The 24,990-nt window shown below is 45.9% G+C and overlaps 1 protein-coding gene across 1 annotated transcript in view; it reads left to right on the forward strand.

The window, feature by feature from the left end:
* The first annotated feature begins 280 nt into the window (after positions 1-280).
* The window catches only part of LOC146859999 (cysteine repeat modular protein 2-like), a 648,096-nt gene continuing 623,386 nt past the window's right edge, over positions 281-24,990 (forward strand). Inside the window, exons 1-2 of the mRNA XM_085643761.1 lie at positions 281-594; positions 12,484-12,687. Of these exons, the coding sequence (XP_085499887.1) occupies positions 411-594; positions 12,484-12,687 (388 nt within the window). The 5' untranslated portion in view covers positions 281-410. The remainder of the gene's footprint in view (positions 595-12,483; positions 12,688-24,990) is intronic.

Consider the following 24,990-nt stretch of genomic DNA (forward strand, 5'->3'; position numbering starts at 1 on the left):
ACAGTTGTGAAGGAGTTAAACCAAGTAAATAAGTTTTTATTTTTAAAAAAACTTAGTCGTTTGGTGGGGTCTGCACAGAGCAAAATCGAACTGGATGAATGGCTCTGCTCTCGTATTTGAATTCAAGTTTTCCCCTTTGAATAATCATGGATTACCTTTTCCTGCCCTCGGGCTAAAGTTTTCCCCTTTGTATAGTCATGTGAACAAAGCGCTGCTTTACTGTTGGAATGGCCAGATGAGGAACCCGCCAAACCAGTTCCATGCTCAGATTACCTGCCGCAGAGCTGTGAGAGGAGCGCTGCGCACCCACCTGCGCCGCCTGCCCGCGATCACTCTTGGCCGGAAGCCGGGCTGCACCTGAGCATCTGAGACACTCATTCCGAAGGAGTCTCGGAGTCTAGTCGGAGAAGATGCGGAGTCTCGTGCGCGCCGCCTGTTACCTGTTCTTCCTTCTGGTCCCGTTCAGCAGCCAGGCGGCCGGCCTCGGGTGCCCAAGCGGGCAGTTTGCCCTAAACAACCAATGCGTGGACTGCCACTCGAGCTGTGAGGAATGCAGCGGCCACGAGCCCTTCGAATGCACACAGTGCGGAATAGGTGAGAAAACTTCCTTTGTCTTGTCTTTTGTCATCAAAGAACTCGTCACTTTGGAAACTGCAAATTTCGACGGTCGAGGAAGATAACATTTTTTTTAAAAAAAATCGTATTCGTCCATCGAAATCTCCCTCCACCCGGCCTCACCGCTCTAATCTGCACGGGCCGCGACTGCTATCTATACAATACAATTTCACTCAGAGAGACTCATGGTCTGTTAGTTTATTGAATGCATTGACAAAATCTGGTATTAAAAAGCAAACGCATATCGAGAGCAAATGGTCTTGATTCTCCAACTAGTGGCTCATGAGCTACCTCTGAGAAGCTCACCTGTGTGCAGCACAGCATATTGAATCAGAAAGCTTTTGTTTGGTTGAATTATTATACCTATTAAAAATACAGCACTAATAATAATAGTAGCTCTCAATGCGTTTCATTAAACAGAAGTAGCTCTCAGTACAGAAAAGTTTGGAGGCCCTTGAAAGATAATACGCAGTCGAAATGCTTTGGCTTTCTTGTTGCCAGATTGTGTTACCTCATTAAATAAAATAATAGAGCACAAGCCTCTTTGAGCGCCATTATGTTTTTTGGATTTAATTATTTGCTACTAGGGGCGGACAAAAACGTGGAACATGCCATTTAAGGAGTCTGTGGTGATATATATGTTTGAAATGTTGAAAATTACTTTGTATGGGCGTATGTATATATACCCTTTCAGGCTAAGTGTAGCATAAATTATGTGAAAAAGAAGCTGAGAATTCTAGGTAGTTCCCAAGTTTAGGTGGAGAGCAGCTCCTGTATAGAGCACCCTAAAGACACAAGCAACACTCCGAATCTGCTCACCTCAAATGTCTGGTTTCTCTAGCAAAGTGTTTAAGCATGGAATTAGCACAGTGCCACCCACTCCGAGCTAGAAAGGGACAATGTATGGTACTATTTCTAGAGCAAAGTCTTCCACTATATGATTAGTGCCGAGCTGTTAAAAACCAAAATGATGTTACCGCCCCAGGCAGGGCCGTTTCTACCATTAGGCAAGGCTAGGCAGCCGCCTAGGGCAGCAAAAGGGGGAGGGCGGCAAAAAACATGAGTTTGGGAATATCTAATGCATTAATTCTTCTAGACTGGATGACAGGGGGAGAGAGTGATGGTAGTAAAAGGGAGGGGGCTGCTTTTTCAATTGTCGCCTAGGGCAGCAAAACACCTAGAAACGGCCCTGGCCCCAGGCACGGTATTACAGCTTTGGATTGGTAAAGCACCATCCAAGGCAACTTGGAATGAATAAAAGCCATCCCTGGCACGTGTTTCACTATCATTATAGCTCTTCATAGAGGTTTTGCTTTGTCCAGGCACAAGGGAGCACCCTTGAAGACTTTGCAGCAGAAATGCCAACATACTTTGTCCTGTTCTAGCTCAGCATGGAGAGCAGTGTGCTCATCCCATACTTCTAAACTTTGCTAGAGAAACAGATTTTTGAGGTAAGTAGGTTCAGAGTGTCGCAGGTGTTGTAGGGTGCTCTATACAGGAGATGCTCTCGACCCAAACTTCTGAACTACCAGAGTTCTCTGCTTCTTTTTTGCGCACACATAGGAAGTCAGACTTGAACATAATAAACAAATATCACTGCTTTGTAGTGAAAGGTAGTAGAACAAATTACTATGCGGCCAGTTGCAGTGCTTCTGTGTGGCGGTGGGGCAGAAGGGAATAGGGAAGCAGACAAATAGAGCTGGAGCACGGGAGATGCTAGGGCTACCTTGCTTTGACTTACTCCTAAAATTCAGAAGTAAGCCAAGAATAAAAGAGTAAGTCACAAATAAATTCATAACAAAAACTTTTTGAATTGAACCCACTGTTTTTCAGTGCGCTTACAAACATCTCACATTTCCTTCAGGCTCTCACAGACGGGTCCCCCCTTCACTCACCCTTTGTGTCCCCACCCACCTCCAAGTGACATGGATAGTACAGAAGGTTTGATAGACCTCTCAAATTTCCCAGACCTATACATGAGTAAAACATCAAGGGACTACAAATCCCAGAACAGTATCGAAAAGACACCACCACCGAGCCACTCACACAAGGACCTGTGAAACCGAGGAGCTTTGGACTGGTTCCATGTCCAGGCCTGTGTCTGTTTGCCGCAAGGAGTGAGGAGGGCTCGGCAGGTTCGATATTTTGAAAAGAATAAAAGTCGATGTCGATTTTATATAGATGTAAACTGAATTTTCTTTTGCACGATTATCATATCTCTATTGAAATCCTGTCTCTATATTATTTTTGATGTTAAAGTATTGAAAATATTGCACATTTAAAATATATTTTGACCTGAAGTACATAAGCATTTTGAGCTAGATGTGTACATGCATGGTTTATTCTCATATGCTAGTTGTTAATGCATAATAACTCCAGCCTCAGTGTTTTCCCTGATGATGTCCTCTATAAAGTGAGTTTGATACTTGTTGCCTCCTATCTTGCCGTGGTTTGTGAGTGCCCTCCTCATCAGCAAGGCTCTTCTTTCTCCTGACTCGTGGGATGTGGTTCTGCGAGCACCAGGTATGCCATGTAATCGGAGCACCATTTTCCATTGCTCTGCCACAGTGTGTCTTTGTTGAGATGTCCTGTGGACCCAAACAGACTTCTCATTCAATCGTTAGTAATTATATATTCTCTGTCATTATAATCTAAGGTCCTTGATGACTCTGTTCCATGAAGGACTCAGTGCTTCAATTCTGGATTTGTTTGTTTAATAATCCTCTGCATTCTGGGAATGTGGCCATGGTTCTCTTCAGTCGATCAACTCGAACTAAGGGCTAGTTGTGCAAAGCATGTTTGGTGTCACAAACAGCCCAGTACGCTTGTAGTTGATGCTGCGTTTTTGGTCCAGGGCTTGGCGGCCATCTAGGGAAACCTACCAAGCCCAGACATTTCTGAAAACTAGGCACCCGGGGGTGTCCAGGGATGTGTTGATTACATGGTTTCCTATATTTTCTTACCCAGAATCCCCTGAAAATGTATCTAAAAAGTCAAAATTTCCTCACAATTCTGTGTGGGCATGTTGAGAGATCACCGCACTGGCACAAATTTCCCACCACCCAATGTTCCCCTCATCTTTCTGATAAAAATGATACCTCACTTGTGTGGGTGCCCAAAGCAGAGTCATCCTCAAAACATATTTAAAAACCTGCCCTTTTGAACCCACTTTTGTTCCCATACAGTTTTTCATTTTATACGTTTCTATCTTCTCTGCTTTGGGCACCCACACAAGTGAGGTATAATTTTTATCAGGAGACCGAGTGGAACGCTGGGTGGTGGTCTGTGTGCCGGTGCAGTGATTCCACAACTTTTCCACACAGAAATGAGAAAAAAGTGTAACTTTTTAGCTAAATTTGAGGTTTGCACAGGATTCTGGGTAATAAATCACTGGCGGATCCACGCAAGCCACACTGTCAGCCAGGCGCCATCTACGCACACCGCCAGCCAAGCACCCTCCATGCACACCATCAGCACACCACTAGCCAGGTAACAGTCCACCCACACCACCAGCCAAGTGCAATTCATGCACACTTCCAGCCAAGCGTCATACACGCACACCACCTGCCAAGTGCCAACCACACACACTGCCAGCCAAGTGCCAACCACACACACTGCCAGCCAAGTGCCATCCATGCACACCGCCAGCCAAGTGCCATTCATGCACACCGCCAGCCAAGTGCCATCCATGCAGACCACCAGCCAAGTGCCATCCACGCACACCGCCAGCCAAGTGCCAGCCACGCACACCGCCAGCCAAGTGCCATCCACGCACACCACCAGCCAAGTGTCATCCATACACACCACCAGTCAAACACCATCCATGCACACAACCAGCCAAGCACCACCCACGCACAGTGCCAGACAAGTGCCATGCACACAAATTGCCAACCAAGTGACAGTCCACGCACTTGGCCAGTCAAGTGACAGTAAAGGCCCACTGCCAGCCAACACAGACTGCTAGCCAAGCAACACTCCACGCACACTGACAGCCAAGCACTAGTCAACACACACTGCCAGCTAAGCGCAAGTCCACACACACCATCAGCAAAATACCAGTTAATACAAAGCCAGCTAAATAGAAGTACACAGTACACACAGACTGTCCGAGATGAGCCTAAAAATATTGCTGAATTGCCACCAAGGTGGGTGGGGCAGCAGAAAGGGCCAAAACGTGTGCACAAAAAAAAGGGGACCAACTTTTTTCTATGCGGCCACGGCCTAACATACCCATAAAGATATCCCTGGTGTCTAGTGAGCTTTCTGCCCCCTCCCGTGGGAGTGTGGGGGGGGCAGATTGGGTGTATTAACCACCATCTGCCCCCCAGTGGGGCAGAAACACTGTGGCCATATTTTGGGAGGGGGAGAGGTGGGGGTATCAGCATGCTGATTCTGGGCAGCACCCATCCCTGCACAAAGAAAAAAAATGTCTCTGGTATCTAGTGGGCTTTCTGTCCCCCACCCCAGGGGGCATATCAGGGGCTATTTCCCTCATATTCCCCTGGGGGGCAGAAAGACTGTGCCCATTTTTGGGGTGATGGAGGCTCATGGCATTAGCATGCCCATCTGGGCAGCCCCACCCCTACACTAAGAAAAAAAATCCCTGGTGCCTAGTGGCAATTCAGCCCCCCAGGGGAGGGCAGATCGGGGGCCTAGTGGCAATTCTGCCCCCCCAGGGGAGGGCAGATCGTGGGCTAATGACTTCTGTTGCAATTTATTTTGCATGGGGGAATGACCTTGCCCATTGTGGGCTGCCCCCACCCCTCTTTTATAAATAAAATCTCTGGCGTCTAGTGCCTTTCTGCACCTCCTCGGGGCAGATTGGGGTAAGTATCCCCCATCTACCTCCCAGGGTGGGCAGAAAGACTGTCCTTTTTTGTTTGGGAGTGGGGGCATTGACATGTCCTTTCTGGGCAGACTCGACCTCTACATATTCCCCAAAAAAGAATCCCTGGGGCCTATTGAGCTTTCTGCCCGCCCACCCAGTTGAGCAGGTCGGGGGCTAGTGCGCCTATCAGCTCCTCAGGTGGGCAGAAAGACTTCTGTGTAAATTTATTTTTGGTGGGGGCATGGACTTGCTTCTTGTGGGTATCCACCACCCCATTTTATTAAAAAGAAAAAATCCCTTGGGTCTAGTAGCATTTCTGCCCCCCAGGGTGGGCAGAAAGCATGTCCCTTTTTTATTTGGGGGTGTGTGGGGGCATTGACATGCCAAATATGGGCAGCCCCCACCCCTGCATAGTCCAAAAAAGAATCCCTGGGCATAGTGGGCTTTCTGCCCCCCAGGGTAAGCAGATCAGGGGCTATTGCCCCCATCGCCACCCTAAGGGAGGCAGAAAGACTGAATTGGCGAAACATATTGGGGGAGCAAAAGCCCTGCGGCAATCCACTAGGGAAGTGTACCATTGGAAAGGGAAGATTCTTCCCTTTCCAATGATACCTCTTCCATCTGCCTAACTGCTCGGAGGTGGGGCATGTGCTTATGGGACTAAGATAGCCCCATGAGCACAAAGGCAGTGAAAGTGAAATAAGCCCATCGGTTCATTTCACTTTCAATGTAATGACATTGGCTCGTCATGCGTGCTGATCGTCATTCCACTGAAAAAAAGGGCCTTGGGCAGCTAGGAATACTTTCCCCCAGCTTCTGAGGCTGAAGAAAAGGGAATCCCTCTTCTGCTTACAGCTGATGGATTTCCGACTGGTGTGCAGAGGATGTGACGGTTACGTCCTCAGCACACCGGCCCCACAGCTGAGGACGTAACCATTACGTCCTTGGCATGGAAGGGGTTAAGGCTCATCAAGTCACACCTAAGCTCCCATTGTGTGTGACTGTCTAGGGGGAATGCACAAGGCCCAGCTGTCACCCACCCCAGACGTGCATTCTGATACAGGCTGGAGACACGGAATGCCTAAAGGAAGAAAATCGTACAAAAGGGGGTGGTGATGGACGGAGCATCAGAACCAATCAAACACTCACACCCAGTCAACAGATCTGGGTTTGATCCATCACCGTTCTTTAGCCCACTCTGCCACCCCAGTTCAGACATGGCCATATGCAAATCAGTCTGACCCTGTGCCTCATGGGAACAGTCCAGCCCGAACTGCCAAGCCATGTCTTCCCTGGACCGGAAACAAGCTTCCTAGGACCGGTTTCTGGCATTTCAGCCGTCTTCAGCCAGGCTTGCTTGAATCCAGTGGCAAAGTGAGCAAGGGACTCACGTCTGAGCATACCCTGCCAACTTATGGCGAACAAAGCAGTACAAAAGGGGGTGGTGATGGACGGAGCATCAGAACCAATCAAACACTCACACCCAGTCAACAGATCTGGGTTTGATCCATCACCGTTCTTTAGCCCACTCTGCCACCCCAGTTCAGACATGGCCATATGCAAATCAGTCTGACCCTGTGCCTCATGGGAACAGTCCAGCCCGAACTGCCAAGCCATGTCTTCCCTGGACCGGAAACAAGCTTCCTAGGACCGGTTTCTGGCATTTCAGCCGTCTTCAGCCAGGCTTGCTTGAATCCAGTGGCAAAGTGAGCAAGGGACTCACGTCTGAGCATACCCTGCCAACTTATGGCGAACAAAGCAGTACAAAAGGGGGTGGTGATGGACGGAGCATCAGAACCAATCAAACACTCACACCCAGTCAACAGATCTGGGTTTGATCCATCACCGTTCTTTAGCCCACTCTGCCACCCCAGTTCAGACATGGCCATATGCAAATCAGTCTGACCCTGTGCCTCATGGGAACAGTCCAGCCCGAACTGCCAAGCCATGTCTTCCCTGGACCGGAAACAAGCTTCCTAGGACCGGTTTCTGGCATTTCAGCCGTCTTCAGCCAGGCTTGCTTGAATCCAGTGGCAAAGTGAGCAAGGGACTCACGTCTGAGCATACCCTGCCAACTTATGGCGAACAAAGCAGTACAAAAGGGGGTGGTGATGGACGGAGCATCAGAACCAATCAAACACTCACACCCAGTCAACAGATCTGGGTTTGATCCATCACCGTTCTTTAGCCCACTCTGCCACCCCAGTTCAGACATGGCCATATGCAAATCAGTCTGACCCTGTGCCTCATGGGAACAGTCCAGCCCGAACTGCCAAGCCATGTCTTCCCTGGACCGGAAACAAGCTTCCTAGGACCGGTTTCTGGCATTTCAGCCGTCTTCAGCCAGGCTTGCTTGAATCCAGTGGCAAAGTGAGCAAGGGACTCACGTCTGAGCATACCCTGCCAACTTATGGCGAACAAAGCAGTACAAAAGGGGGTGGTGATGGACGGAGCATCAGAACCAATCAAACACTCACACCCAGTCAACAGATCTGGGTTTGATCCATCACCGTTCTTTAGCCCACTCTGCCACCCCAGTTCAGACATGGCCATATGCAAATCAGTCTGACCCTGTGCCTCATGGGAACAGTCCAGCCCGAACTGCCAAGCCATGTCTTCCCTGGACCGGAAACAAGCTTCCTAGGACCGGTTTCTGGCATTTCAGCCGTCTTCAGCCAGGCTTGCTTGAATCCAGTGGCAAAGTGAGCAAGGGACTCACGTCTGAGCATACCCTGCCAACTTATGGCGAACAAAGCAGTACAAAAGGGGGTGGTGATGGACGGAGCATCAGAACCAATCAAACACTCACACCCAGTCAACAGATCTGGGTTTGATCCATCACCGTTCTTTAGCCCACTCTGCCACCCCAGTTCAGACATGGCCATATGCAAATCAGTCTGACCCTGTGCCTCATGGGAACAGTCCAGCCCGAACTGCCAAGCCATGTCTTCCCTGGACCGGAAACAAGCTTCCTAGGACCGGTTTCTGGCATTTCAGCCGTCTTCAGCCAGGCTTGCTTGAATCCAGTGGCAAAGTGAGCAAGGGACTCACGTCTGAGCATACCCTGCCAACTTATGGCGAACAAAGCAGTACAAAAGGGGGTGGTGATGGACGGAGCATCAGAACCAATCAAACACTCACACCCAGTCAACAGATCTGGGTTTGATCCATCACCGTTCTTTAGCCCACTCTGCCACCCCAGTTCAGACATGGCCATATGCAAATCAGTCTGACCCTGTGCCTCATGGGAACAGTCCAGCCCGAACTGCCAAGCCATGTCTTCCCTGGACCGGAAACAAGCTTCCTAGGACCGGTTTCTGGCATTTCAGCCGTCTTCAGCCAGGCTTGCTTGAATCCAGTGGCAAAGTGAGCAAGGGACTCACGTCTGAGCATACCCTGCCAACTTATGGCGAACAAAGCAGTACAAAAGGGGGTGGTGATGGACGGAGCATCAGAACCAATCAAACACTCACACCCAGTCAACAGATCTGGGTTTGATCCATCACCGTTCTTTAGCCCACTCTGCCACCCCAGTTCAGACATGGCCATATGCAAATCAGTCTGACCCTGTGCCTCATGGGAACAGTCCAGCCCGAACTGCCAAGCCATGTCTTCCCTGGACCGGAAACAAGCTTCCTAGGACCGGTTTCTGGCATTTCAGCCGTCTTCAGCCAGGCTTGCTTGAATCCAGTGGCAAAGTGAGCAAGGGACTCACGTCTGAGCATACCCTGCCAACTTATGGCGAACAAAGCAGTACAAAAGGGGGTGGTGATGGACGGAGCATCAGAACCAATCAAACACTCACACCCAGTCAACAGATCTGGGTTTGATCCATCACCGTTCTTTAGCCCACTCTGCCACCCCAGTTCAGACATGGCCATATGAAAATCAGTCTGACCCTGTGCCTCATGGGAACAGTCCAGCCCGAACTGCCAAGCCATGTCTTCCCTGGACCGGAAACAAGCTTCCTAGGACCGGTTTCTGGCATTTCAGCCGTCTTCAGCCAGGCTTGCTTGAATCCAGTGGCAAAGTGAGCAAGGGACTCACGTCTGAGCATACCCTGCCAACTTATGGCGAACAAAGCAGTACAAAAGGGGGTGGTGATGGACGGAGCATCAGAACCAATCAAACACTCACACCCAGTCAACAGATCTGGGTTTGATCCATCACCGTTCTTTAGCCCACTCTGCCACCCCAGTTCAGACATGGCCATATGCAAATCAGTCTGACCCTGTGCCTCATGGGAACAGTCCAGCCCGAACTGCCAAGCCATGTCTTCCCTGGACCGGAAACAAGCTTCCTAGGACCGGTTTCTGGCATTTCAGCCGTCTTCAGCCAGGCTTGCTTGAATCCAGTGGCAAAGTGAGCAAGGGACTCACGTCTGAGCATACCCTGCCAACTTATGGCGAACAAAGCAGTACAAAAGGGGGTGGTGATGGACGGAGCATCAGAACCAATCAAACACTCACAGAAAATGGCAGTTTCCTAAAAGTGACATTTTCAGACTTGCAACTTAAAATCCAACCTAACCATAAGTTGTTATATTAAATTGTCAGTCCAGAGGTACCAAACTCGAAATATCCATATTTTCCATATTGCAAATTATAGGTATAAAATGTAATAGGGCAATTCCAATGTTAACCTATGGGAGAGATAGGCCTTACAGTAGTGAAAATGAATTTAAGACATTTATACTACCTAGACATATAAAACTTAAAGTACATGCCTTACTTTTTAAATACACTGCATCGTGCCCTTGGAGCTGCCTACGGCCTACCTTATGGGGGACATGTGTATTAAAAAGGAAGGAATGGGCTTGGCAAGAGGGTCAACTTGCCAGGGCCACATGGCAGGTTAAAACTGTGCAAACAGGCTCTGCAGGGGCAGGCCTGAGACATGTTTGAAGTGCTACTTAAGTGGGTGGCACAATCAATGCTGCAGGCCCACTAGTAGCATTTTATTTTCAGGTCCTGGGTACATGTAATGCACTTTACTAGGGACTTATAAGTCACTTAAATATGCCAATTGTGGATAAGCCAATGTTACCATGTTTTAGGGAAGGTGCACATATCCTTTACCACTGGTTAGCAGTGGGAAAGTGCCCATAGTCCTAAAGCAAACAAAACTGAGGTCAGAAAAAAGGGAGGAGGAAGACCAAAAGTGTGGGGGTGACACTCCAGAAAGTGCAATTTCCAACAGTGAGCAAAATTATTACTTCCTCTATCGCATAGCAGAGGTGCCAAAAGTAAACAAGAAGCGTGATTAAAGCGGAAAAGTAGAGAAGGGTTACATGAAAATTTTGAAGGCGATCATTATTCAGCTCTGCTTATAGAAAAGGTCACCTCAGGCGGCTGTCCCTGCAGTTGATTTCCGAAATGGGAAATATATATATATATTTTTAAATGTAGTCCATGTACGTTAAATGCACGAGTTACTTAAAATCCAGAGAATACTCCCAAAGGGGAAGTGTTGTTCCTGTATAAGTGAGTCACCGCAGATCAAAGAGTGGGGCAGGTGAAAATAATAAGCGACGGATTATTACTGCTACTCAAGGCTGGGTCTAGGGCAGTGAGACTGGTGCCACTACACCAGGCCCTGACTTCATGGGGCGCCGAGTTTGCAAGTTTGTTTAATTTTTAAAGCACATGCTGCCCAGTTCCTTGCCTCCAACAATTTCCAAACACCAATAAAAATGTCAAGATAAATGTGATTAATGTCCTTCCTGGAGAGAGATCTGAGTTTAGTTTAGTCTAGGGTTTGACTGATCATAAAATAGCAGATGGGGTTAATAAGCCTGCTGAAAAACATGTATACCATGCAGATCATGAAGTGCACATAATGTAAATAGATCATTGAGTTACTGTTTTTCTAAGAAATATCCCTTTGTTACTTTCAGTTTATAAATTAAAATCCTAATATAGAACAGTGAATTATTAACTGCCATCAAAGAACTGCATGCACACTGCAAAGCATAGATTAGAGCATAGGTTAGTGTTGCAAAAAGGGTTCATTTGGGTAGAAATAGATTCTTTTTATTAAAGAGAACCCCCAACTATGGTGATCTGTTTTCAATTCTGAGTTTGTGCTTCGCCAGACCAAGCACTCTTAAACTATACTCCTACCAGTGTGGTTGACATGTCACTCCTACACCTTGTAGTCCTCTGGCTTATGTAACATTTTCTGTACGCTGATATACACATGTAGGATTGATTGTCTCTGTGTAATGTGTGTGTGTGATGCAAAGTGCTACTACACCCTACACTGGTATGAGTGGCGCTATATGAATAATTAAATGCATCTGAGACAGGGTGGTATAGAGACTTGGGGGGCACTATTGAAAGGTGGTGGTGGTGAGGGAATCCATGGTGGAGATGGCAACCACCTCCACCATGGATGGGTTGGGCGCCAACAACATTGTCGCACTGGGCACTACCAGCGGTAAAGCCGGTCCTGCTACTATTTACTATTACTCCGATGACCATGATGCACACATCAGCGGCATATGGCATTTAAGGACGCACCACGGCCGTTTTTGCAAAGCCATTAATAAAAAACCTTCACCATTTTTACTAACTGTAACAGGCTGCTGTTGATTTGTAAGTTCAATATAATGGAGCAGAAATGAGTACTATTGTCCCTGGTGCAATAAGTAAAATGGCAACCCGGTCACCTCCCCATCAGCTGTTTGGATAGAAAAGTACAGTTATAATGAGCTGCGGCCCGTGCAGGAGCGGTAGTAAATAATTAATTATTTTTTTAATTTCCCCTCGTCATCGTCCATCGAAACTCCGCCCCATTGCTCTTACCTGCACGGGCCACGGCTGGTTATAATTGGGGTTTATTGTGCCCATGTGCCCCTATCTCTGCTGCACTTTTGACAGCTAAGCCCTTAAATAAATATCCAAGTGACTCAACATGTAGGTGATTAATACTGGTCTGGTTCTCATGGCTATGTTTTAGGGAAGTTGAATTTCTTTTCTTTTTCACTTCTATTTGGAAATAAATTCTATGCAGACGACTTAATGTATTTTCTTTCTCAGGGGAAGATGGCATGGAACGCTTCCTCCATCGCAATCGATGCAAGGTGCATTGTCCGCGAGGTTACTACCAGGATCTAGACCGATACGTCTGTGAACCCTGCACGCCCAACTGTGAACTGTGCACCAGTGTTGAGATTTGTGACACGTGCAAGGAGAATTATAAACTGCAATATGGTGCCTGTTCTTTCAGTGAATGCTTAGAAGGTAAAACACCTTCACAGTCTGTCTTTTCTATGATATTGTGATCATGATGTAATGAAATGCCCTCTGTCACTGCATGGCGTGGTGGTTCTATTTCTAGTCCTATTCATCTCTCTAGTATTTCTAAATGCTTACCTGTCTCTCAAAAGACTCTTTAGCTACTCTTATCATCTCTTTGTTGGTCTTCGTGGAGATCAGGTTGGCAGCGCACTCTTTCATTTGCCATACAACTCAATAAAAGAACAAGTCGATTGAATTCAGTAGATTTATGCATTTAACTGAACTTTTATAACCAATCGTATACTTAATTGAACTTGAGTTATGAAACGGTTCAGTGTGTAGTTTGTAATCTGAGGTGACTGGCCACTGATGCTACCACTTTACTCGCTCTCTCTCATTCGCTACCTAGATGCTGGTCCTCACACCTTAGTTATCATTTTCAGGAGATAATGCAGAAAAGAGAGAGACATCATGTTCCTAAGGGCCGGGAAGGTACTAGAACAAACTCATGGAAATGCTCATGAATATCTTGAGTGCAGTTCTTTAACCCATTGCTCATCCCGCACTACCGCCATTAGAGCAGGTGTGCCACCTAAAACTAACTTCTGTGTGCCTTATGTCTTGCTCTGGGTTTATCAATGTTTACTTTTATCAAGAGTGGTTGGATCAGTTGCACTGAACTACTGATTAAGGTTGTGGTTTAGGACGTCATTGCATATCAGGTTGCTTGCTAAATTCGATCTCCATTTGAGTTGTGATTGCGAGTGATTATCTTACTTGTACTCATACCCACGGTTGTGCTTAAGGGATTAAATTAATTCAAGCACTTTGTTGTGTTGTTCTGTATTAGGATCCATTTAACCAAATCCATTATCTTTAGAGATAATGATAAGTTAATGCAAAGCATGCCTTCTTTTATCCCTCACGGATCTTAAAAGTTGCGACCTACCAGGATAAAATCACCACTCTGGTCAGTTATGATTGACACCAAAATGTTTCCCAAATAGGCCACGCTACAGCTGAAGATCATTCAACCAAACATTCTCCAATATTCTAGTGTGCAGCCGAACCACTTATACACTTACCTCATCAGGGGTATGAACCACTATAAATGAAAATACAATTGACCTATCACAGAATGAATACTACACCCAGATTTCCTATCCACTGCAAAGCTAACTGAGTTCAGGAAGATGCATTTTATGTAGAACAGATATGCACGTCTATATCATCCCAAACCCATTTCATGGATGTTTCTTAGTGTGTATAATCCTTTAACTCCTGAGGAACAGGATTTGTTTTAGTGGGTAGATGGGTGACATGGAACTAGAAGACCACACACCTGTCAAAAGCGTGTGATCCTGCAAATATAACTTTTCTCTTTGGTTCTTCAGTTTTCTTAACTGCTAAGTATTCGAACTGTAAGAAATGCATTTATTAGTTGGGCAGGATGGCCCTACTCAAGTATTAAACACAATCCTATTCAGGGTTAACCGCAAGTCACTAAATAAACTTCTGCTTTACCCTCTGGTAACTTGCCACAAAGCAGTCAGGCTTAACTTAGAGGCTATGTGTAAAGCATTTATCCGGTGCTCAAATAGTAATAAAGTTAATCCCCAATATAGGAGAAATCCCAAACCAATTTAGGAAAATAGAGTAAACTTCAATAAGTAAAACCAGAGTTAAGAATTTTTAATGTTTTAGATGAAAATAGCACCAAAAATCACAAGGTGCCATTTGCAGGTATCTGGTCGTGCTTGACCAGCAAAAGTCATAAGTTAAGGGGAGCCACGATGGAGAATGGCTATAAACCAAGGACCAGGTTCTTACCAGTGATGAGTTTACCATCTCTGAATCCAAGACCACATCAGGATCCCCAGCCAGAGCTTCGCATTGGCTGCAAGGAGATCATTGTCCTCGCTAGAGCTTTGTGTTGGCAGGAGATCTGGGGGTCACTGTTTGGTATGACGAGCAGGTTGCCATCAGATATGCCTTGGTGGGAGATGTGGTGACCATTTCTGATGCGAGGAGCCCACTCAACAAACTTCTGCAATTTCACCTGTTGCTTGCTTTTGAGACCGGAGTATGCTCTTATGGCAGTGAAACCACCACAACTTTCTATTCGGGTTTCTTCCAGCCAAACAGAACATTCCTGTTTGAGGGCGCATTCGCAATTTACCTTAAACTCGTCGCGATGTCAATATCACTCCGAAACCATCGCGAAATATCCGTGGCAAGGGATATCACTATATTGTTTGGATTTAGTTTCACAAAAGCTACTAAACGGATTTGCACCAAATAAAAAAAAAAGCACAATCTGTGTAACAACATCTACCTTTCTGCCAAATCTGGTGTAATTCCACCCTGTGGTTCGGGCTGTAGGTTTGACAACGTGTTCCTATGGGAATTAACATTACAAACACACTCTTATTTCAGTCTCCTATTTCTCAATCCCCATGGATCATCCCCAAACTTTCCATAATACACAGAACCTACTTTGAACCTACTTTGACACCAAAGTTATAGGCAAGTCAAAAAATTATTTTCCTATGGAAACTAGGTCCTAACTATAACGACCTACTGGCAACCGCCAGTAGTTGAAATATATATTTATATATGAATGGAGGTCACCTCTGTATACTTATAGTTCAGTCAGAATTTCCATAGGAAGAATGGTTAAAGTTTCACTACTTTGGTGCCTTTACATGAATGTACATGAATGTACATTAAACTTTTCCCAGAAAAGTTTATTCACCTCAGCTACTTCCATGAAAATTTCGAGGTGGTCTCTCAAGCGGGGACTGAGATCAAGGGAAGAGGCCCAAAATGTTCTTCTGCATGCAATTTCAATAGGGAATATAAGGAAATTTTACACAGTGCTACAGCACCGAACAGAATTACACCAAATTTGATTGAATGCTAGATCTTTACCCAGAAGGTGTGCTCTCTTGGTGGTCCAGGGCCTGGGGGTGTGACAATTAAAGGCACACTATTTTTTAAAATTAATGAGTCTTTTTGCACCAGGTGCACACACAGAACCTTGCTGAAAATGGAATCATGGATACCGGCCTTGGGCAGAGAACCAAGAGAGTTTCTGTGCTGGTAAATTCTGTTTAAAGGCACGGCTACCAGCGCACAGAATTCAGCCGCTTAACACAGGCTAGGGACAGAGGGGACAGGTCGGTACCAGGACGAACTTTTTTAGAGCACACCAACTGTGAGGTTTTTTTCTATGAATGTTTTGTAGCAAATTAGCCAGCCTTTGGTGGCAGGTAAGGCACAGATTGCATTTCTCGTCGCCAATTTAGCATTGAAGTGCTCTTGAAGTCCATTGTTTCTTGTGCAAAGTGATCTGGGTGATGCAAGATTAAATATGTGATGGCTTTTATAAATGTTCGGGCATCCCATTTTAATTATTTTAGATTACAGAATCTGTGATTGTGACTATGTGGTTATAGTTGAGGCCATTATAGGAATGAACACTAAAATGAAGAAGTTGTCTTAATTTTAGCATGTAAGCTTTACAGGAAAAATACTTTTATGTATGCTAATGCCTTTGACACTCTGTGGCCGATCTTTAGCAAATTTCTCCAAAAGAGGAGCTCAGACAGCATGAATTATTGTTTATGTTGAAAATCCTGACTCCCTCATGATATTCACTCCAGTAGTACATCAGACAACTTTTAAAGTGCTGGCCTTTTTCTGCTGGAAATAACCATTTAAAAGGGACTCCCGGGTCTTGTGTACACTGTGTTGATTATTTGTGAAGGTGTGAATTTTGACACAGATGTGAAAAAGGCTTGAGTGGTTGAGGTTTCAAACTTTGGAAGCCAACTGGGAGGCATTTCATAGTGGCTCAGTGTTAGACCTGTCGGCCTTAGGGTGGTCTTCCCCTAAATATTTCACCATCCCCCTCCATTGTTGCTAATCTTGTTTTTGCTGGCATTAGACCTTTACGCATTCATCCACTGCTGACCAGTGGTAAAGTGCATGTGCTCATTCTTCAAAACATTGTAACGGCTTATCCCCAATTGGCATATTTAATTTACTTATATGTTCCTAGTAAAGCTGTACTATATGCCCTCAGGGCCTTTAAATTACATGCAACTAGTGGGACCGCAGCACTTATTGTGCCACTCACTTAAGTAGACCAACCTAAACATGTCTCAGGCCTGCCATTGCAGCCTGTGAGTGCAGGTTTAGACTGTGCCAAGAAGAAGGACTGCTGTGTTGCTGAAAGGACTGCCGCTCTGCTGGACTGCCGCTCTGCTGGACTGCCGCTCTGCTGGACTGCCGCTCTGCTGGACTGCTGCCCTGCTGGACTGCTGCCCTGCTGGATTGCTGCCTTGCTGTGCTGACCTGTTGCCCTCTTGTCTGTGTGAGAGAGACTGGGCCTGCATTTGTTGAAACCAGGAACCCAAAGTGACTCCAAGGGTTAGTTGGCTGGCTTCCTGACTAGAGCCTCAGGGACAGAAGGCTACAACAACATTAAACCCAGAACCTGGACCCTGCCACCTGTGAATCCTACCCTGCCAAGTGGTACCACCCCAGTCCTGGACCCTTGGAAGTGAGAACTGAATGTGCTCTGCCAACCCATCTGTAGACCTAGCAGAACTGACACATCACCTCTGCTCCGCAGCACAACGCGAGCAGAGCTGATATATTGCCTCTGCTGCGAGGTATCTCTCAGTGCAAGGACTCCGCTTCGATCTCGCTGCCCACTTCGGAACCGCAGCCTGTGCAAAGCCTTACCTTGCATCACAAATCTGTTCTCGACGGCAGCCTTGATGATGACCCATTACAAGCTGTCTTTGACTGGATCTTCAACGATGACACCAGACCTTGCATCACACCTTCACAGCACCATGGAACCAACACATTGCCTTGGCTGAGCAACACATCCTCAGCGCGGAACCTCGCAAGGCTCCACAGCCAAGATTCAAGGTACTCTTGTCCAGTCGGCCTAATTTAGTCCCTATAGATCTTCGTAGTTGGTCTGAACTTGTGACTTTGCCCCAGTCTTGCACCACTAGATATCCACAGTTGGCACTTTGTGCTTTTTGGTGCTATTTTCACTGAAATCTTTGAAATTGGATTTTTGTTGTTTTGGTCTTGTTTTATTTATTAGATATTACTCTATTGTACTAAAGCGGTGTGCTATATTTTATTGTGGTGGGTTTTCTATGTGTTGCTGTTTGATGTGTTGCATAAATCTTTACACATTGCCTCTGAGTTAAGCCTGACTGCTCTGTGCCAAGCTACCCAGGGGTTATGCACAGGTTAATTTAAGGTTACCTTGTGACTTCATCCAGACAAGCATTGTGGTTCTTGCTTGAGTAGGGTTTCACCTCCCTCAATCAGTAACCCAATTTCTTACACCAACCCTGTGTGATCCTGCGCAAATTACTGTATTTTCTATTGTTCCATTTTCCTTTACCAATGTGGGGTATTAGAAAAATCCCAAACAACTCTAGTAGGACTTCCAGACTAGCAATGAGACACAGTGCAGTATAGACTACCATTCGCTCACCCATGTCACATAAAAGTATCTTGACACCTTTTTTCACCCTTGAAGTGCTAGACGCAAACTTGTCTTTGATAATGTGCTAAAGTTCATTTTTATAAAGTGCATCCTACTGGACATCTGACATTTCTACACACAGCAAATAAATAGCATTACTAGTACCCAATGTAATAGTATTTAATTTACTGACCTTGGAAGGATGAAAGGTTAAGTCGGCCTTACTAGCAGTCATTGGGAACTTTTACAGATCTTTCCATTTATTGTGGAGTGAGGAGCTTGTCAATCAATCAGGGGGATTATAAGCGCGCTACTCACCTGTGAGGGCCTCAAGGCGCTGAGGGGGGTGTCAGCAGATCTGCTTAGCCGAAGAGCCAGGTCTTGAGTGTCTTCCTGAAGGTGTTCAGAGAGGGGGCACGCCTGATGTCTGCTGGTAGCTCATTCTAGGTTTTGGCTGCGATGTGGGAGAAGGATCTTCCACCTGCCCAGGCTCTGTGGATGCGCGGGGTTTCGGCCAGAGCAAGGTTGGTAGATCGGAGGTTTCTTTTCGTTACGTGGAAGTTGATTCTGTCATTGAGGTATTCTGGATCGTTGTTGTGTAGGCATTTGTAGGCTTGGGTGAGGATCTTGAAAGTGACTCTTTTCTCCACGGGGAGCCAGTGGAGTCTCTGTAGGAGTTGGCTGATGTGTTCGTGCTTGGGGATGTCTAGGACGAATCTGGCAGCGGTGTCTGTATTGTCTGGAGTCTGCGGAGTAGGGACTTGTTGATTCTGGTGTAGAGTGCGTTTCCATAGTCCAGTCTGCTGGTGATGAGTGCGTGGGTAACTGACTTTCTTGACTCATGTGGTATCCATTTGAAGGTTTTTCAGAGGATTCGGAGTGTGTTGAAGTAGCTGGAGGTGACGGCGTTGACCTGTCGGTTCATGGTGAGTGATGAGTCGAGTATAATGCCAAGGTTCTTGGCGTGGCCTGTGGGGGTGGGTGGGCCTGCCGAGGGGCTTCGCCCACCAGGTGTGGTCCCATGCTGCGGGGGTGGTTCCAAGGATGAGGACTTCTGTTTTCTCTGCGTTGAGTATCAGGCAACTGTTGGTCATCCAATCTGCAACGTCTTGCATTCCTTTCTGGAAGTTGAGTTTGATGGTGGTGGGGTCTTTGGTGAGGGAGAGTATGAGCTGGGTATCGTTGGCGTAGGATACGATGTTGAGGCCGTGTTGTCAGACGATGGCAGCGAGGGGGGTCATATAGATGTTGAAGAGGGTCAGACTCAGAGACGAACCTTGTGGGACTCCACAGGTGATTTTCGTAGGATCGGAGAGGAAGGGTGGCAGTCTGATCCTCTGGCTTCTTCAGGTGAGGAATGATTGGATCCATTCCAGGGCTGTTCCCTGTATGCCAGTGCCGTGTAGTCTGTAGACTAGTGTGTGGTGGGAGACGGAGTCGAAGGCTACTGATAGGTTGAGTAGGATGAGTGTTGCGGAGTGGCCCTGGTCCAGGAGGTTGCGGATGTCATCTCGGGCGGCGTGTAGGTCGGTCTTGGTGCTGTGGTTGCCTCGGAATCTGGATTGGGATGGGTCGAGGATGGCGTTCTCTTCGACTTTGGCCGCCGGTCATTGGGGTCTGCCGTGGGCTTCTTGAGCAGGGGTCTGACTTCTGTGCGTTTCCAATCATCTGGGAAGGTGCCTGTTTTGAAGGTGGTGTTGATGGTGCATTGTAATTCGGGTGCGATGGTGGCCATGGCTCTGTGGTAGATGTGAGGAGGGCAGGTGTCGGTGGGGGCTCCCAAGTGGATGCCTTTCATGGTCGAGGTGGTGTCTTCGATGGTGATTGGTGTCCAGTTGGAGATGGTGGGTCGGCTGGTGTCTCTCAGGGGCGTGGGACCGGCTGTGGCATCTGGTCAGTGGCGTAACGAAACTTGAGGGGGCCCCCCTGCAAAACACAGGGAGGGGGCCCCCACCCGGCGGCCCGGCTCACCTCCTACCACTTTGCCCCACCGCCCAAAAATCTGGCATATTTTGATTTGAAACCTCCAACATTTAAATGAAATGCCTCTATATAGTCTTTCTCAAAGTTCTAATTAGAAAATGGGAAACCCTCTTAACATATAAGGTACCCCATTTGTAACAATAATGCCAGAAGGAGATTATTTAATTGAGGCAGCAATCAGAACAATGCCAAGGAGTGATCCTATTGTCTCAGAAACGGCATCAATTTGAAAAATGCCAAAGAGCGATCCTATTGTCTCAGGAACGGCAGCAATCAGAACAATGCAAGGAGCGATCCTATTGTCTCAGGAACGGAAGCAGTTTGAACAATGCCAAGGAGCGGTCCTATTGTCTCAGAAACTGCAGCAATCAGAACAATGCCAAGGAGCAGTACTATTGTCTCAGGAACAGCAGCAATCAGAACAATGCCAAGGAGCGATCCTATTGTCTTAGGAACGGAAGCAATCAGAACAATGCCAAGGAGCGATCCTATTGTCTCAGGAACGGCAGCAATCAGAACAATGCCAAAGAGCGGTCCTATTGTCTCAGGAACTACCTAAGGCTGTAGAAAAACTATGAAGGGTCTGAATTAGAATTGACACAAGATTTATGGCACACATATTACAGACATGTGCGAGCAACACCATAAATAACACTGCATGTAGAATAAAAACAAACCATATCAGCAAGTACCTAATGACAATCTATACAAACTGTAGTTGGTAAAGCAAAAGAACAGTGCAAATACTTTCAAAGTGCACAATAAAGCAATCACCAGTCCAGCAATAAACAAAAATCAAGCATGTTTAGTAAAACAATTAACTTTCTTTCTTTCATCATAATGAAAATACATTCAAAGCGCATAACAACAAGTCCAGCAGTATGCAAAAATGAGGCCAGGTTAGTCAAACAATTCCCCCGTTTAGTGTGTGCATAAAGGCACATATATTTCAAAGCAACTGGTAAACAATAACAACTACAGCACCATACAATAATCAAACTGGTTTAAACTAACAATTTCCTTTTTGAAGTGTCAAATATTTCAAAGTAACTAGCAAAACAGTAACAAGTACAGCAGGCAGCAATAAACAAAAATCAAACCACTTTAGTCAACCAATGACCTTTTGGTCTGTGCTTGTGTATGAAGGTGCAAATATTTCAAAGTGACTTGTAAAACAATAACAAGTACAGCAAGCAGCAGCATACATAAATCAAACCTATCTAGTCAAATTACTCCCCTTTTGTTTGTGCACCACCACAGAAACACTTATGCAGAGTTTAAACATTCTGCACCTTTGCTTTTTTTTTTGCTGAACATTATGCACAAAATATCTTTTCCATGGACCTAGACGTGCCAGCCCATGTGGTAATTAGGGTTCTCATATTCGCAGATGACACCAGGAACATCTTAAGGATATTAGGGGCCAACCGCCAAACATATTTTGGGGACCCCTGTAAGAACAGTTTTGAATTTATGATCCTATTTTAGCTCTTTCATGCCCTCTTTGGGTGAGTCACAGACTGTGCACAAACACACTAGTCCAAATTCTTAATATGTTTACATGCAATAATCATGGATAGTGATGCGTGTTTTCAATATTGTAACACAGCAGCATATTATTGCAAATAATGTCTGTGATGCTCTCCCATTTCTCATATGTGTGAGGTCCTGATTTGACCCAAAAGAAAATGTTAGGGATTTTGCATGAAACAAAACATTCCTCTACAAAATGTCTGTAATAGACACACATCACCAATATTGAAAAAAAGTGACGGAAAGATGTATTTAAAACAATCTGTTCAAGAATCATTTAATGCCATCAGGGCAAGGCTCTACAGAACAGAGCTGGTTTTATCAGGGGGCCCCAGAAAATCTGGGGCCCTGGGCCGGAGCCCACTTTGCCCATGCCTCAAAAAGTCTCTGGATGGCATCTGACAGACTTTTTTGGCACGCCCTTCCTCCTCCTTTTCCATGAATTCCCAGACTACCACTCACCAACAATGCACATCATCTCTCTTTAGCACCTTTCTGAAAAACATTTAATTTTTTTATAGCACTACTCATAGTTTACTCACACTCAGTTCTGTGATCTGCATGGTACACATTCTTTGTAGCAGGCTCATTAACTCTGCGCTGTGTGGGTGACAGGAGTGCCCATGTGAGTTCACAGTGAGCGACGCAACAGTGTGAGAGTAGGGTAAGAGGAGTGACGACAGGGTGAGTGAGTTGACCATATGAATTTGGGTGCAGATGTAAGTGCAGAGTGGGATGAAAGAACTCATGGTTAGTGATGGGCTTTTTTAAATGAGATTGCAGACTGAGCAGTTAGGGGGACAGGTGAGTGAAGTGTGACATGAGTGCAGGGTGAGTAGTGTGCTTGTGTGACTGCAGGGTGAACAGCGCAAGTGTATTGTGAGTGCAGAGTTATCACTGTGAGTGCAGGGTGAGCGGGTGAATGGTGTGAGTGCATGGTGATCAGCGTGAGTGCATTGTGATTGCTGTAAGTGCAGGGTGAGCGTAAAAGTGAAGGGCGAGAATTAGGAGTGAGTTGTCTGATGCAGGGTGCATTCCCAGACACTTTAAGTAACTCAGCATGTTATTGATGGCGGCGTAGGGATTTCAGATACAAGTTAAACTATTGCTATTATGGCGTTAATCAGGGATCGAGGGTGGAGGAAATAAATCATGTGCTGATCCTGCAACAAACAGCCAGTCTTATGATTAGGGTCGCCAGCTCATTATTTTGATGTCCCAGACGGGGAAAAAATAAGCAGTCACCTAAAGCTTTCAGCACTTATCTGTGCATACTTTGAACAACAAATATAAATAGAAAGCACTTTTAATTGTGTTCTAGGGCTGCCTGAATGATACATGACTGATAATTAAAGTGAACAAAGACAGAAAAGTCACATAACGAATCAATACATACTTTATTTATAACCCTATTTAGTGTCAAGATGAGGTCTTTCCAGGCTCTTTAAACAACACATTTCTGGCATTTTTCTTTTGGCAAACTTACTTTATATTTCTTTTCATGGAATGCATTCTCACACTACAGCAGTAAATGTACATTTCAAATGTAAGGAATTGGCAGAGTGGGGGCCCAGGGGGTACTGGAACCAGAAACAAACTAATGGGCACATGCATCAAAGCAAACACCGGTCGCAAACGGGCAGATGCTCAGAATCTGCCCTTTGCGACCGGTATTTTTGCATTTGGGATGCATCATCCCAAATGCAAAAATTGCAATTTAAGGAATCCCTAAATTGCGATTCCTTAAATTGCAATTGCATTTATGGAATCATAAATTGAGATTCCTTAAATGCAATGCATTAAGGAAAAAAAATAGTGATTTCGCTAATAGCGGGAGCAAATTACCATGAAGTTGAACTTCATGGTAATTTGCAGAAACTTTGAAAAATGCACTTTTGTGCATTTTTCAAAGATTCATGTTGCGCACACACATTCCCTTAGAGCATGTGTGTGTGCAACATATGTGCACTGATCAATTTCAGGGGTGCAATAGGGTGTCATTTTGACACCCTTGCAACCTTTAAATTGCATGAGCAATTTGCGAGTACCTACTGGTACTCGCAAATTGCTCATGCAATCTCCAATTCATTCCTATGGGCCTGGAGGCCCATAGGAATGAATGGGACGGCATTCCTTAATTGTGACTCGCAATTTGCGAGTCGCAATTAAGGAATTTGTAGGAATCGCTATTTTTATAGCGATTCCTACATGCATTGGCTTTTGCAATTCCTTAATTGCGATTCCTTAAAAATCGCAATTAAGGAATCGCAAAAGTCTGGGATGATGCATGTGCCAGATAGCCTCTGTAACCAGTTTACAAAGGTATGTAAATCTGCAAATGGTCTCTGGCCTCAAGGCAGTTGCTTTCAACCCCCTTGCTGCTGGGCCTGGAAGCTCAGGTCACCTGCACCCACCGCACGTGGCAAGCACCATTTAATTTATGAGGCAGGACTGTTATGAGGCAACTCACTGGTGCAACCAATGCCAGCGAGAGAGTGTAGTGCTGCCTGTGTGCGCTACAGCACTGATGGGGCCCCAGGAGGCTGGAACACGGGGGCTGCTGCGGGCATAGCTGCCAAGGTTTCAGATTGCCATGTGTGACATTTTCATAATTTCAGAGTAATTATGAGTGACATTTAAACGACTATGAGTGACTCTTTCTTGCGAGCAAAATTATGAAACGAAGACAATCAAAACATATAAATATCAAAAATTACACCCATTTGAGCAAGAAGAAACTTGAAGATCGTAAAACACCAGAAATGGTGCAAAGCACCAGAAATGGAAGGGCACTCAGTCATGGAATGGCACAGTATGGCCTCTCATTGTATAGTAGATGGTCATGTACTGTGCGTGTTGTCTTTCCCTTCCACAGAGGCCAATGGGCCATTTCCAAGCCATGCCATCCTTGAAGAAGCACACCTGCAGGGCATAGAGACTGCACCGCAATACACAGGGCGCAGTGCTGGCAACGTAGAACCACCTTGATACAAACTAACTTCCGGGGCCAAACATCGTTAAAAAACACATGCCGAAACCTCATGCCGGGAAACAGAAATCAAAGGTTTTTGGCAACCTATGGGTTGGAAGTGTGTTTTGTCAAGTTATTAGGAGTGTTTTATAACACAGGGCTGCTGGGAACACGGTTTAAGCACATGAAATGGCTGGTGGTACACATCATGATCAGTATGAAAACTCCCATGTTGTATGTGGGGGTAAAAGGAATATTTAAAACACCTCCTGATACTTAACCTGTACATTCCCATGTG

The sequence above is a fragment of the Triturus cristatus genome, chromosome 3_1 (assembly GCF_964204655.1).
Source record: "Triturus cristatus chromosome 3_1, aTriCri1.1, whole genome shotgun sequence".
In the NCBI taxonomy this organism is placed as follows: domain Eukaryota; kingdom Metazoa; phylum Chordata; class Amphibia; order Caudata; family Salamandridae; genus Triturus; species Triturus cristatus.